This window comes from Apaloderma vittatum, unplaced genomic scaffold (assembly GCF_000703405.1).
Source record: "Apaloderma vittatum isolate BGI_N311 unplaced genomic scaffold, ASM70340v1 scaffold22398, whole genome shotgun sequence".
NCBI lineage: Eukaryota > Metazoa > Chordata > Aves > Trogoniformes > Trogonidae > Apaloderma > Apaloderma vittatum.
Genome location: NW_009731524.1, coordinates 5,944 through 20,680, shown reverse-complemented (window position 1 = coordinate 20,680; position 14,737 = coordinate 5,944). Strand labels below are relative to the sequence as shown.

Here is a 14,737-nt window from a genome sequence, read left to right as displayed (position 1 = left end):
GTCCGTCGCGGTTCTGCCGGGCTGGGAGGCGTCAAGGGCGGGTTGTTCCCTCAGAAGAAGGGGCCTTTTCCCGGGCCCGGGCGGGTGGGGGTCCCGGAGCCCACAGGGGAGAGGAGCTCGCCGGGTGTCAGCGCTCTGGGCTGGGGAGGGTTTGGTCTCTGCCGCCAGGGCTGTTCTGTCAGGTGACCGTTTTGCCAAATAGTCAATAAAAAGTGAGATATATGAAAAACAGGAGGAATAGGATATTTCTTTTTCTATTCCCAAATGATGTCAGCCACAAAGTGGCTACAGGCTGGTGGTTGTCTTTTCCAGTGATGTGAGCAGAATCACAGAGTTGTTGAGGCTGGAAAGGACCTCTGAGATGGTCAAGTCCAGCCTTCAGGTGTGGGTTGTTGCGGAGGTGAACTTGTGTCTGGTTTATCCAGCACCAGTTGTATGTATCCCAATAAATCTTATCTGCCCAAAGGCTTTTCAGCAGTAGAGAGTGTTTCTCCACAGGATTACCTGTCAGTACTTATAGCTCCTAGTTTGGAGGAGGGTTTATATTGGATCTAGCAGATGGGGAATTGAGACACTACGGTGAGAGAATATTTCGGTGTCTGGGTTATGACATGGAAAGGAATCTGTACATCATCAGTGGTGACTGCGTTGGAAAATGAGTTGTATGTTGCTCTTTGAAGAGTCTACATTTACTTGCTCTGGGTTGTATTCCTGAGTGAGGGGAGAAGCATCGATACCCAATGGGAAATACACAAGAGGTGGATTATAGACTGTTTAAGACTTAACTCTCTTCATTCTTCCTCTTGCCTGTCTGCAGCTGTCTGCTAACTGGTCTGGATCTAGTCCTGCGGTGTCTGACTACTTGTGTTCATGAAGTAGGAAGCCTGAGCACTTCGTGCCTGGAGGACAGGCTGTAAGAATTGGGTGTAATGATACCTAAGTTTCTGGTGCACATATTTGTTATTAGATCTAGCTATTTGCCTCTCTTGAGAGATTTATAGTGTAAGAGGTAGATTTAAAATACATGGCTAAGTAGCGTGAAATTTGCTGATAATTTGGCTAAAGCTTAGGTAACGTACTGTGGGGATGGAAATCACGATGATTAAGCTCCCTGTATATTTCTAGGTGTCATATCAAGTATTCAGGACTGGGATTTGCAACAGTAGACCTACGAAGTCTGGGGATAACTGTGGCAAGTTGTAAATACTTGGAGATATGGAGACATAAGTCTCATGCTCTTACCTGTTTCATAGCGGCTGAAGTACTTCAGTCTGCCTCCGCTATTAGATAGTGATTAAACCACTTGCTTTGTGCTTTCCTCAGAGGACAATGAAAGCATGGAAGGCAAATTTAGTGATGCTACGTTGGGAATATTAGAGAACATAACACAGGAGGTACATGGGAGGGACCTGCAACACAGTAATATGTAAAACAAAATTTACTAAAGTAAACCTTCAAATGCTGACTCTTGACAGCAAGAAATCTTAATCTGATGAATTATCTTAATTTCATTCCTCCATAAAATACTAACAGGAGAGGGCAGCAAAAATTCTTCTTGTTCCAGAGGATCTACTAAAACTAGTGCAGTAAAGTTGAGTCATGGAGAAACGTGTATAAGCACAATATTACGAACACGTTGCTGTATCTTGAGAGGTACTTCTGTATAAGATGAGTAATTATGCTGAGAAGTGTTAAAGGCCAAGGTCAGATAATGAAATTTGTATTGTTCTTAACCTAGCTTCTGTGGACAGATAAATTATCCGTTCTGTAACTTGTTCCTTGGCACCAAGACTGCTTCCTGCAACTCAGCTACTTCACCTAGGACTGGCTCGAGTATTCAGTAGTGTTGCACTCTGAAGTGTTGATGTTCTTAACGAATTAAGTAAATGTTTTTGACTATGGTATTGCCTACAAATAGAAGTAGTGCTTACTCAGATGATGCCCTGCATGCCTTCTGAGCTCTGTCTGGTTTAGGTGCTCTAAGTGCTAGGTAGTACAACAGAGAGCACAGAATAAATTGAGTCAGGTAGAAAAAGAAAAAATAGAGTAGGCTGTAAAGGGCAGTGAAGGGGACTTGTGTTTCTTCAAAACAAAGTTCTGCTGGTTTTGACCATGTGCAAAATTACTCAGTTGAATGGATAATTGATTATTTCACTGGGGTTATTGAGTACATGCATTTGCTATATTATGGTAGGCTTGCAAGGCAGTTCTCATCTCATTTTTAGTATTACAGAATCCTGAAATATATAATTTAATATCCTCGATTGGATGTTTTCTGGATATAAAGTAGATACCAGTTTTAGTCCTACTTTGTTACTGAGTGCTTCAGAGTTCTCTGCTGCAGGTATCTTGATAAGGTGCCTGCAACACTGGATTGTATAGAGGTACCTATTTTACCGTGTTTTGCAAGAGCAAACTCTACTTCCAATACTTAATGTGTAGCAAAGAATAAACATTTTCTTTGTACATAGGCCAAATTTTCAGAGTTACTGAGTGGCCCAAATCATGCTTTGGTTATAAAACTGCTGTCAGGGTGGAATCTTGGCTCCACAGATGTCTATGGCAAATTCCTAGTAATTTTTTTTTTTTTATGTAATCCAGATTTTGCTCACGATTTTCATTGAAGTGGATGCCTTTTCTTTGCAGGTTTAATAAGTCTTCTTATTCTATGTGTTTTCAGACCTGCTGATACTGTGTCCATTGAGGGGGACAAGATGCCTTGTCGATATGAGTTACAGAGCTCTTTCTTCTTGGCTTTTTTAGCCATCACAGCTTTCTTCATCAGTGATGCCTATGGCCAAGGTAAGTCATAAATAAGGAGATGAAGCTTTTCACTCTGATGTGCAGAAATAGACTTTCTTATTCCAAGTGCAAGTGTTACTTCCCTCTTAGTAGGTTGTGGATCCAATATTACTGAAATGAAGCAGGAGTTTTGCTGCTGGTCTCTAGGGGATGTAGGATTATGTGTTTATGTGTGCTCTTCGAACCTAGTATCTCAAATAGCATAAATCTTTTTGCAAATTCAGGTGTCTCAAAATATGGAACAATTTTAATTTTTTTAAACTTTTATTTACATGAGAGTACTGGTCAGAAATTGCCGGGAATGTCCTTTACGTAATCAAGTAAGTTTCAAGGACCAGCTGTGATACTAAGCTTGTATGGAACATATTTTTTAATTTGTTGAAACAGTAGCTGTTGTAACACTTAAATCATACAGTGTTGGACAGGACTGTTAAATATCACAGACTGTTTATGCAGATTTAAAAAAGAAATCTCCTTTGTGGGTATTAAAAGATACTGCTATGATGTTAGGCTTAAATATTTGTTGGATTGTGTTGACAGTGGCTTGCATTCTAGAGAAGATTTATCCTATTGCTCAAGGAAGAAGGGAGGAAGAATGCCAATGCGGTTTTATGGTTTCTGAAGAAAGATGTTTCTCTCAACTTTCTATCTATATAATCCCTTTGATATGAGACTACATAGGCATAACTGAGAGTAGAATTTGATCCTGTGTCTCTTCTAAAGCGCCTTGTGTAATGCATTATTCATGAGCACATTCAGAGGCAGCCTGCATGCTGTCCAGTCTGCGTGGCACTCATGTGCTGGGGAAACATACAGTCTTGGATGTTTGGGAATCCGCAAGCGTTTTACAAGCCTCTCCCAGAACTTAGGGACACGTGTAAGCAGTAACGTGTCATGTGGGCGATGTGAGATGAATGAAGAAATACATGTTCCTAATGTTCAACATATCAGTTCTGGTCAGAAACGAGGTCCAGCATGTTTGTGACTTAATGAGCCAATAAAGCAAAGCATATGGTTAGTCCTCTCTCTGTGTGTTTCAGTCTGAATACATATGGTTAAGATTTGCAAAACAGCATTGGGGATAGAAGTCCATCTGCAGAAAGTTTTGCAAGATAAAACCATACTCTTCCCTCCACTCTTAAAAAACCCACAACAACAAACAAAACCCAACACAAAAAACCAACACCCACATTGATTTAATTGGTCATATTCAAGAGAGAAAATTCTCCAACTATTAATACAATGAAACGAAGGTCAGAGAGAGTTTCCTCCACAATCATCACACCAGCAGAAGCTAGAGTTGGTGTACTTGATGAATAAAGAACAATACTTCCCTTGTTCCTATACTCTTTCAGCAAGCATCAGCTGCTGAATGCTGTCAGTGGTGTGGACTACTGCCTTTGCCCAAAATAACTGTTATGTTATTGAATGAGATGCTATGAAGTCTCTATTCCATGTTCAGAGAATAAAAATACCTCTTGCTACACTTAATGAGATGTTCTCCAGTCCTTTCTTTTCTCAACGCTGCCACCCTTGCCGTAAACTCTTCATGGAGTTGGCTAACTGCTTACATTTTAATAGAACATTAAGAGTTTGTTTGTCTTTTAAAAACAATGTACTCTTTGCCAAGGCATAGGAAGAGCTGATATAAGTTCCAGCTTGTGTTTCCTTCCCTTTGACAAAGATGCTCAGGTAAAGAAAGGTGTGTAATGTGACTTCTTGAAACGGAGAGTATGTTTGGGAGACTGAAGACAACATGCCTGAAGCTACAACTTATTACTCAGCTGAGGAGTTACCTGCATTGAGCTACACAGTTTTATTTCATTTATTGCCTGAATGCCTTATAAACCACATAGTGAGCCATTCATTTTTCACTCAGCAACAGTCACTCATAACTGTTGTTTCATCCTTACTCAGCATAATGTCACTTAAACAACAGCAACAAAGGAAGTCCAGCTTTTGTCTACTTATGTTCTTATATAGTCCACAAAAATAGTTCTGGGCAAGAAAAATACTTGAGAATTTTCCATTTATTCATAAAGTAACTTGCTTTAAGAATCTTCCTTCTGTATTTAAAGATGGAAATTTTTCTTTGTGTAGTGATAATTTCCGTATGTTACTAGTGTAATTGCTAATGTAATTGCAGCGCATATTAACTTGTTCAATTCTTATGACAAAAGTAAACTGGAAACCTCAAGGTTTAGCTGCTATCCAGTCTTAAACTGTTGGATGTCTTGGAGAGCTTGCATGTATGCAATTTATGGTATTTTTCCTTTCCATTAAGATACTGAATAGTTCAAAAAGCTCTTCCCCTAGCTGTCCGCGAGTCGCGTGTTTGGAGTGCTAATTTATCTGGTGGCATAAACCGAAGCCTTGAACTTGCCTGTAGTTTTCTTTTGGGTGACTGCTCTAATGTTGCTGACGGCCATTCACTTTTGCATTCCTGTAAAACCACTTAACAAGCTCTAGCTACTGATTTTCATCAGTTAACTGACTCAGCTTGGATTAATTTTTTTCCCTTTCTGCGAGAAGTGAGATTTTGTTCCACAGACAATAAAGGTCCAAAGAAATAAAGATACCCTCTTCAGGTTGGTGAATGCGTAGTAACTCCCATCAATATTTTGTTGTATGTTCAAGTGTTAGATTTTTAACTTCCTTAGCTATATGTACTTTTCTCTGCCAGAACATTAGTCTTTGCACAACTAAGAGACATTTGAGTAGCTGTCTGGTGAACAATTCTTTTCCTCCTTACAGTTAATTGCTTTGTGGGAATGTCTGTTCCCCTGCGCTGCCACCTTTGATACAAAAAAGTACCTGGTGAAAACTGACTAGTTATGTAAAGACTATTCTGGCACAACTTTTCTAGTCTTTCACATCGTAACTCTGTAGTAAACAGAAAAACTTTTGGTGATTGTGTCCTTCTTTGCTTGTAAGATCTGTGATTGTTTTTAGGGGCTCCCAAAATTTACCTGATTTGGTGATGGCTAATAGCAATTAGGCCAGAACTATGCTTCTTTGTTACAAGGTGCTTTCATAAACTACTAAATTGAAAGTAGGATGGAATGGTATCACAGGGAAAGGAAGAAGACAGCAGAGAAAATGAACTCTGAAATTCTAAGATGTGATTAATTTTTTTTCTGTTGATTCTTGGTGTTACTTTGCTCTCTGCTCTGCCTCTTAATCTCCATGCAAATTTACCACTTAATCCTGGTAAAATGTGCAGCATTTTTATACTTTCATACTGTTATTGTTCAAAAGTTTCTTCACTATTCCTTAAATGAAATTAATAATATAAGGAATTAAATGTTTCGCAAACTTCTAGGTATGATGTTCATTCAGCCCCAATTCATTGTGATTAATGTGTAGCTCAAAGACAGAATGAATCTTGAGAATGCATTAAAAGCTGTAATCCATGACTACAGTCTGCTTGGCCTTCAAAGCGTTTTGCCATAGTCTCTTGTCATTTTATTACAATTACAGCATGCTGAACGTTCTTGCAGAAACTTGCCCAGCATAACGTTTTGCAATATGGGGGCCAAATTTTCAAAGAACTGGTTTTGTGTTTGCAGTGATTCCAGCACGCGCTCTTGCTTGCGGCCTCTCTCTAAACCCTGGGGAAGAGCCAGGCAGCCTGAAGGCGAGGTCTGGCCAGGTTGTGCCCAGCGCCGGGGCAGGGGCACTGCTTGGGTGAAAGCCCAGGGCTGCGAATCAGAACAATCTGAGTGTGCGGAGTTGGTGTGCTACCTGCTGTTTCTGTCTCCTCACCTCTCTTTTTCAACTTGTTCTCTGAAGTCTTTTGAGAAAGGGGAGGGTGTGTTACTAAGCTGTTCTTGGTGCTTACGTACTCTCTCTTCTGTGGTCTGGCATTAAGTCCCTCAAGGCAGAGAACCGCAGAACCCACCTCTGGCCTGGCAAAACTGTCCCTTATGGACTGAGAGGCTGGATGCAAGGGAATGCATCTCCTATTTTAACGCTCCAGATTTTTACTTCTGAGATGCAAAATATTTTTAGTGATATACACAAAAAACCCCCAACACCCTAAATAAACTACAGCTGCCTCTTTCCTTCTTTCTTCCCCCAAGCTGTTGGAAGAAGCAGCACGTAGGAAAAAGCAATCAGTTCAGGACGAGGCTTTGGCTGCTGCTAGTGCCAGAGCTGCACTGACTGTAGCAGGTCGAATGGAGAGGCTGGAGACTGTTGGCTAGCGCGTTCTGCCTGTTGACTCAGATGTTCCATATGCTGTAATCCTTAAATCTCAGAAATATAATGAGAACTGTTGGTTTATTACATCTAGTGGACCAACAAACCATGGGCATGAGCCTCGTCAGTTAAGAGCTATCTTGGTCCCTGGGGAAAAGGAATTGCCATTTCCCCCCTTCAGATAATTTCCCTTAATTTCTTAGATTTACTAACTGAACCCTTAAGGGTGGTAGTGGCAGAGACACTAAGGGTTTGGAAAATGAAGGAGAAAGTTCAGGAGGCTGTGGAGGTAGTGGGAAGAGGAAAGGGTAAGGTTTGTTAAGCTTTTCTAGCTCTTCCTGGTGTTCAGCTTCCAGATAGCTTCCCTGCCTGCCTTTCCCTCTAGATCAGTCAGTTCTGTGAGCCAAACCCAATTCAAAATTCAAAATTGAAATCCCATGTTGTCAGCCTGTGCAGGCTGTGCAACTTGTGTCTCTGCTTCTGTTTGCTGTAGAGTGGTGTTCAGCACCACTGGAGCTTGCCTGAGCAAAGGGGTGCAAAGCTGTGAAAAACTAGTTTGTGTGCATACACAAAAGTTGCTGATGTTGCAGCAACAACATAGGGTGGATTTTCCATTTCTTCCTCTGTGACTTGTTTCACTGAAATACTACTTCTTTCTCAACCATTTCACGCTTTTATCCATTTCACCCGCTGCTTCAATTTCAAAATCTAGGGGATGCACAACATAAATAGAAGCCAAATTTGCTTACCTCTGCCTTGTACATGCCTGTCTTTACTCTTGGTTACTGTGTCTTCAAAAGACTTTGAAAATTTGGCCCTGAGAGACCTTAAATTTGGGGAAACACCCACAGTAATATGAGGTAAAGGAGGCTAGGTAATGCATACTGTCAGCGTGAGCAGGGAGAGCAGTTTTAATTCCCACATATTAACAAAGAGCATTTTTATTACCAGCTTTGCCTGCTAAACTAGAGTCTTTAACATCTAACACTGTTTGTCTTTCTGTCCTCTGCTGTTAGGCTGTTAGTTTGTTTTTACAAACAGATAAATAAAAGGTATGTCTGAGGGAAGTAGTGCACCTGGGGATGTCATTTTACAAACTAATAAACTGATATATGTGACATTTTGAATAACTTGCATCCTTTATCATTAAAATGTTGTGTTGTCTTTCTATATATGTTTATTTTTGTGTTTGTTTAAAATTGACAGTTGCTTTTTATTGGAGTTTAAAATGTTTTCTTTCCCCACTTGCAGTGTCCCCACCAACAAGACTAAGATACAATGTAGTCAGTCCTGACAGTGTACAGATCTCTTGGAAAGCCCCCAAAGGGCAATTCACTGGATATAAGCTTCTTGTCACTCCAAGTTCAGGTAAAACAAAAATCTTTATGTTCTCTTTTAAGTAAAAGGACTGTCTTCCTAAGGCTGAACAGCTTTTCAGAGGCTAATGTCGTCCTTCAGGAACTAAGGAACTAAGGAACTGTGAGCAAGCTGTGGGGAGTAAGGAAGTCTAGGAAGTCTTCAAGGGACGGCATGGGGACAGTCAAAGCTTTGAGGTAGATCTCCCTTGGTCTTCTCCCATAAGGAGGTCCCCAGAGAAGACCAAAAGTATTTTAGACTAAACTTAGAAAACCCAACCGAGACAACAAACAACCTTTTAAAATTCTTTTGAGTGAAAATTTGAAATGTAAACATAGACAACAAAGTGGCTATATTGAGCTACTTGTGTAGAGATATGACGTCTGTGCTTATTAAAACTTAGATAAAGATAGGGGGCCAGTTAGCTCAGTCAGTTGAGCGTGGTGCTAACAACACCAAGATCATAGGTTTGATTCCCGTTCGGTCTCCATGTGTTGCCTGATCTAGTCGACAGGTGGCGACCCTGGCGACAGGGAGGCTGGATTATCTCTAAGGTCCCTTCCAGCCTAGGCCATTCTATGATTCTATGATATGCTTCTAACATACAGCTAAAGTACGTATTTGAATACAGTCTACATGTATGTATGTGTATATATAGAAATGTTTAATATTTCTATTTATACATGAGAATTTACTTGCCCAAAGGAAGTGGGCAAAAAGGATATTTGGAGATGATGTGGGTACAATGGGGTCAGAACTGGCAGCCCATCACAGAGCAATGTGAAAGCCTTTGGGTATGATGTTACTAAACTTCACAGCTTTCTGTGAAATCTTTTTTCTGCTTACTCTAATATATTTTTTTGGACACCATGGCTATTCCATGAAGATCAGATACAAAGGCTGATTGATCTTAGAGTGATCTAAGAAAACTGGTTCATGTCTTTGGTCAGGATGCCTGACTTCTTGCTTTTCTGGGATGCCCTCTGGCCTGGCTGTATGGGTAGTCTCAAAAGTGGGAACACTTGGGTCCTTGGAGAGCTCGAGGTAGTTTCAAGTCAGTGTATTTGTCATGCCGTAAGAAGAGCAAAGTTATGTATTTGTGGATTTTATTTGTCTTTTTTCCTTACAGGTGGAAAAACCAATCAATTAGTTCTTCAAAACACTGCAACCAAAGCAATTATTCAAGGTCTTATTCCAGATCAAAACTATGCCCTTCAGATCATTGCATTCAGTGAAGACAAGGAGAGTAAGCCAGCACAAGGCCAGTTCAGAAGTATGTGTCTTTTTATGTCTGATATGTAGAATTTGATGTTTAATGTAACTTATGAGATTGTAATAAAGTCTGGAACAAAGAGGGACAACAGGAAAACAGTTTCTTCTCTGGTGGAAGGCTAATCAGAGCCACAGATTTTGACTGATGCACATATAGCTGGAGGCCCGACTTGATCTGGTCACTCTTGCGCGTGAGATTCTTGCTTTGGGCTTTGTTTCCATTGGTTTGAAATCTTTCTTCCCTATTCCTCTATGAAATTAGCAAGTATCTTGTGGAAAGGAATCTTCAGTGAATAGAAACAAGAAGGGGAGGGCTGTATTCTGATACTTAAAGAATTTCCTTCCCTTCATCCAACTTATTAAAGCATTTTTATAGCTGTGCCATCTGGCACTCAGTTGCTAGTCTGATGATACTGTGAAAGGCTAAATTCTTACTGGTCTTCATTGGTTAAATATGTTTACAAGATAATCTTAATACTTCTTTAACGTGCATGTACTCTTAATGTCTCTATCGCAGTGGTATCTTAGCTGATTTGTCTTGATCTGCATCTTAAACGTTTCATTTAAATATGATTGGTGGGGATTTGGTTGATAAAGACAAAAATGTGACAGTCTGGGAGTACAGCTGAAAGCCTGCTGAATTCCTTTGACACTGCTAAACCACCTTTCTCTTAGAACCAGCAAAAAATAAAATCAAGCTGACTGCTTGATGTGGTGCGTTAAAGTTTTTCTAGCTTTTCATCACTGAAACTGTGTTTACTGCTTTAAGTTTTATCCTAGTGAGGAAACCCACAAAACCACAGGTTGCTTTAGCATGAAAGAGCAGCCCGCAGAAAGCTACGCCAATTTCTTTAATATTAGGTGCGGCTGTTTTTTAAACTACGTCTATTCTTCAGGAAAAGTAGAGCTGGCAGCTTAAGAATATGGGGTTTGTATACTCTTTCTTTGCTGCAGGTGAAAACATGCAATGCTTAATGAGGCTCATTTGACAATACGATGTCTTGCAGCAGTAAAGCCAGATACAGCATGTGTAAAAATCCTTTTTTGGCTATCCTGTCTTCTGTGGTTTGTTTCCCCCCACCTCGTCCTTACAAGTCATCACTAACTCTTGAGATGAAAAAAGGTCAAACATATAAAAAGCTTTGAGAATATCCTCTGATTTAGTGCATTGAAAGTATGTTTTTAATGCTGCTGAGTTGCAACTGATGTACAAAGAATTCTTGAGCCTACAATAAAATTTTATCATCAAAACTGTATTCCTCTTTATATAGCCAGGTATACTGTCTTATTTTAGGGCTGCTTATAAGTTATTGTACATAATATGTAATTAACAAGGACCATTGGGGAAGTTTTGCCTTTTAAAATACAGCTGTAAAAGCATACACTAGATCAATTTTACTCATATCTGCAGAGACAACAAAACTGGTGGTTTTTTTGTCAGTTCTTCTGATGTGATTAGAATTTCAACAGTCAGGAATGGCTTTCCCAAATCCAGAAACCTCTGTCAGGATGTGACCAACCTGTCTCCTGTGAGCATTTTTGGACTTCTGTACTGTTTCTCTGGTGACTTACCACTCAATCTCCATTAGAGGAGGTCATGAAACAACTCCTTACCTTGCTCTTAGCCTTTTTTCAGCCTTCAGAGGCTAAGCAGTGGCATCCTTTTTGACTAGTGTTATTCTGGTAAATTCACCCCTTTTAGTTGGAGGCCTGTTTAGATAAGGATTAAACCCAGACTTCTGATTAAGACTTGGTCTCATTGTGGCTTTATCTGTAACTCAACTAATAACCAAGATCTACCTTGGTAGAATCTGACTCCTCACCAAGCTTGTGGGCCTGAATTTCCTTCTAAATCAATTTCACAATCATTTGCTAAAAGTGATGTTAGTAAGGAGTTAAAGCTTCAGTTATTTTCTCATTGTTTTTCCTACCTCTATACCTGAAGTGCGAGGGCTATAGGTTCTGCAGAGGGTTATCACACTGAGAAGGTCGCACTCTGATGTTTGACAGTGGCTTGTTGTCTTCATAAGACCGTGAGATGTACAGAGTACTCCCATTGTCTATTTTATATACTATGTTTCAACAGACAGACAACCGTCTTTCACCCTCTGATAGTTTTTTTTTGAGCAATGTAGTGCAGAGAGGCGTGGGTCCTGGCTAAGACCCAGTGGCTGCTTGGATGAATGTCAGTCATCATCCATCTCTACATAAAGATTTTATTTGGAGTAGAATTTTATTTTCTATAAAAGATATTCTTCATTTCGTTCTTTTTAAGGTGGCCATTGTAGTCAGCTGGGACATTGACACCAATTCGCATTCTAAGGAAATTCTGAAAAGAATTTTTTGGTTTTTTTCCTAGTGTGTGACTTTAGCAATGATTTTGCCAGAATCCTTCAATGAGTAGAGCGATACTAGCTACTAACGTAATATTAGGATTTGCTAATCAAGCTGGATTCTGCTTGACTGTTAGGAGAGATTTGGGACATAATAAGGGAGGTATCCCACTCACTTGTGGGACAGGAAACTGTTGAAGTCTGGGCTTTGGAGCAACTTTGCTCTCATAGGAGTATTTGGTGCCCTGAACACAGATTTGGGCATGGGATCTAAGCTGATTCGGTAAAGAGGATAATGTAACAGCTGACTTATGTGCTTTGTTTTAAATAACTTGGAGTGGAGCTCTGCAATGCTGGACTTTCCCCAGCTAGCTTTGCCAATTTTCTAGACTATATTTCCAGTGGTGGATCTTGTCAGCGTGGGCTTAGGTGCTGATGTCACTGGATTTGGACTCTCTGTGAGGAGAGTCACTTTTGAGAACTCTAGTGATGATGGGATGGTGAAAGATTCAGAAAAAAATAGACCTGGAGGGAAAGAAAATCCAGGAACATTCACTTGTTACCTAAACATATTGCAAGATGTTGTGTACGGCATCTTTATCTGGAATAAGAAAACTGCATGCTTCTGCACTATTTCTAGTTTGATTGATTATTTTTTCCTCCCTTACTTTTCAGTTAAAGATATAGAGAGAAGAAAAGAAACAAATAAATCCAAGGTGAAGGATCCAGAAAAAACAAATGCGAGTAAACCAGCTCCAGAAGGTCAGAACATGACACATATGACTTGTGTGATTTTCTGCAAATAGTACATTTCCTTTTTTATTTAACTTGGCCATTGTATACATTTTCTTTAAGTCAGTACTTTAAATCTGGTTCCCAGGACTGAGTTAAACAGACAGGAAAAATCAGTATTTTCAGGAATATTGGAGAATCACTACAAGAGAGATAACTTTTTAGTTCTGTTTTACTTTCCCACTTTATACAATAAGCTCTAAATACCACCATGAAAAGCATAAAATTGACCTTTGAAGTTGCATTAAAAAGTTATGTTCCCTGTACTTCCCCGGTGGGTGCACTTTGAGTAGTAAAAGAATAGCGTGTGCATGTGTACATACATAATAATTTCATACCATCTTGGCTGCAAGACAGACTTGCAGTATTTATTCCCACCTAAGGTCAAATTGCCCTTATTGTGCAATTAGGCACATAATAACTTGGTAACTCTAACCTAGAATGGGTCATACATATGAAAAGATTTGAAACATTTTGAGGGGAAGAAAAGGAGTTCATTTGCTCTGGTTGCAAGGAGTCAATGTTCTGGTGAAGTGGGATATATTGCTTGTCATGAGACTCTCATCCAACACAGACAGTAAAGTCTGTTTCAAGCTTAATATATAACTCTATTTCCTGTTATTGTAAAATTCAAATAACATCTTCTTTATGAAGTAACCCCAACAGTAATTATTCCCTTCGGTGGTTATTTATGATGTACAGAACAAGCACAGATGAGAATAGCTTGACATGACCTTAAATAGTCTCTTTGTGAAAAAATTGGGCAGTTTTGAGATTCCTATTTCTCCCTTTTAGCTTTGTCTCCTACTAATGCAAGTATCAAAGACCTCACCCAGAGCTCCTTGAAGCCCGTGCATGATTCTTCTCGTTTCAGTGCGTTTTGCTTTTTACCGTCTGTACTTGTGTCATGTTGTATTTATTAACCCTATACAAGTTTGTTTCCATACAGCATTTCTCAAGCCAAAGAAATTCATCACATTGGGTGCACTGGGGAAAACGTTAGCTAGTTTTTGCAACACTTAAAGAAGTAAGTTATACCTGTTAGTGTATGATGGCATAGTGGATAGGTGATTTTTCTTTCATGTCTAGAGGAAGACGGAGTTGGAAGAAATGAGACAACTAAAGAAGGAAAAAGTGATTTGTTTTCCTAATGAAGGACAAGTGACAAAAGTTGAAGGAGGGAAAACTGGACCTCTAATAGGAAAATGTTGATTAAATGCAGACGAGGAAAGTGTCTGCCAGGCTGTGGGAAAGGATTTATGCTTTTTTCATGGAGCAGGGGCAAAAATACTGTTGGCAAGAGGAGGTTGGATCTGCAGTCTTTCCCTTTTTAGGATTCTTGTTTATTTGTGAAGTCTTTAGCTCAATCCCTTTTCCCTGTGCAACTTTTTACACATCTGAACTTCAGTTTTCTGGGAGCAGTTTGTATCAGCACAAAACATATTTCCATCTAGCATTTGTGCAAAGCGATTGTCTTATGCTTACTGTAGGAGCTTTTACTAGGAAACTGGGATATATATTTGAAAGAAAGGCAGAACCTAGAAACTTCTTGATCAGCAAAACTGACCAAAAAAAAAAAAGTTATGCTAATTTTTATGAATTCTTGATTTTGTTTAGCCCTGTTCCCAAGACGGCTGTATTTTGATGTAAATTAATAGACTTTTTTCCTACTGTCTAGCTATTGCATATTTCTTCCCTTTGCACAGTATAATGATTATTCAAAAAGATGGAAATTCCAACTGAATGACTTCACTGGGAGTAGGGTGAGAGTCCAAGCTAAAACGTTCTTCAGAAATAACAGCATCAGCAAAAAATGTGTAGCTGGGATAGAAGTGAATTCAGAACTGATACACAAAAAAGCTTTCGTAGTTTCATATATAAAGATTGTTCCACCTCAAATTGAAATTAGACCAAAAAAAAAAAAAAAGGAAGAGTCCATGGAAGAAATGGATTAAAGAAGTAACAGCAAAATTTTATGACAA

General features: G+C 39.5%; 1 protein-coding gene across 1 annotated transcript; it reads left to right on the top strand.

Annotated features, from left to right (window-relative positions):
* Positions 1-2,680: 2,680 nt before the first annotated feature.
* LOC104278293 (collagen alpha-1(XIV) chain-like) lies at positions 2,681-12,649 on the top strand (the record flags this gene model as incomplete). Its single annotated transcript, XM_009875221.1, has 4 exons — positions 2,681-2,802; positions 8,254-8,370; positions 9,488-9,631; positions 12,639-12,649. Coding segments are annotated over 4 exons (394 nt in total), but the record flags the coding sequence as incomplete, so codon positions are not given.
* Between the last annotated feature and the right edge of the window lie 2,088 nt (positions 12,650-14,737).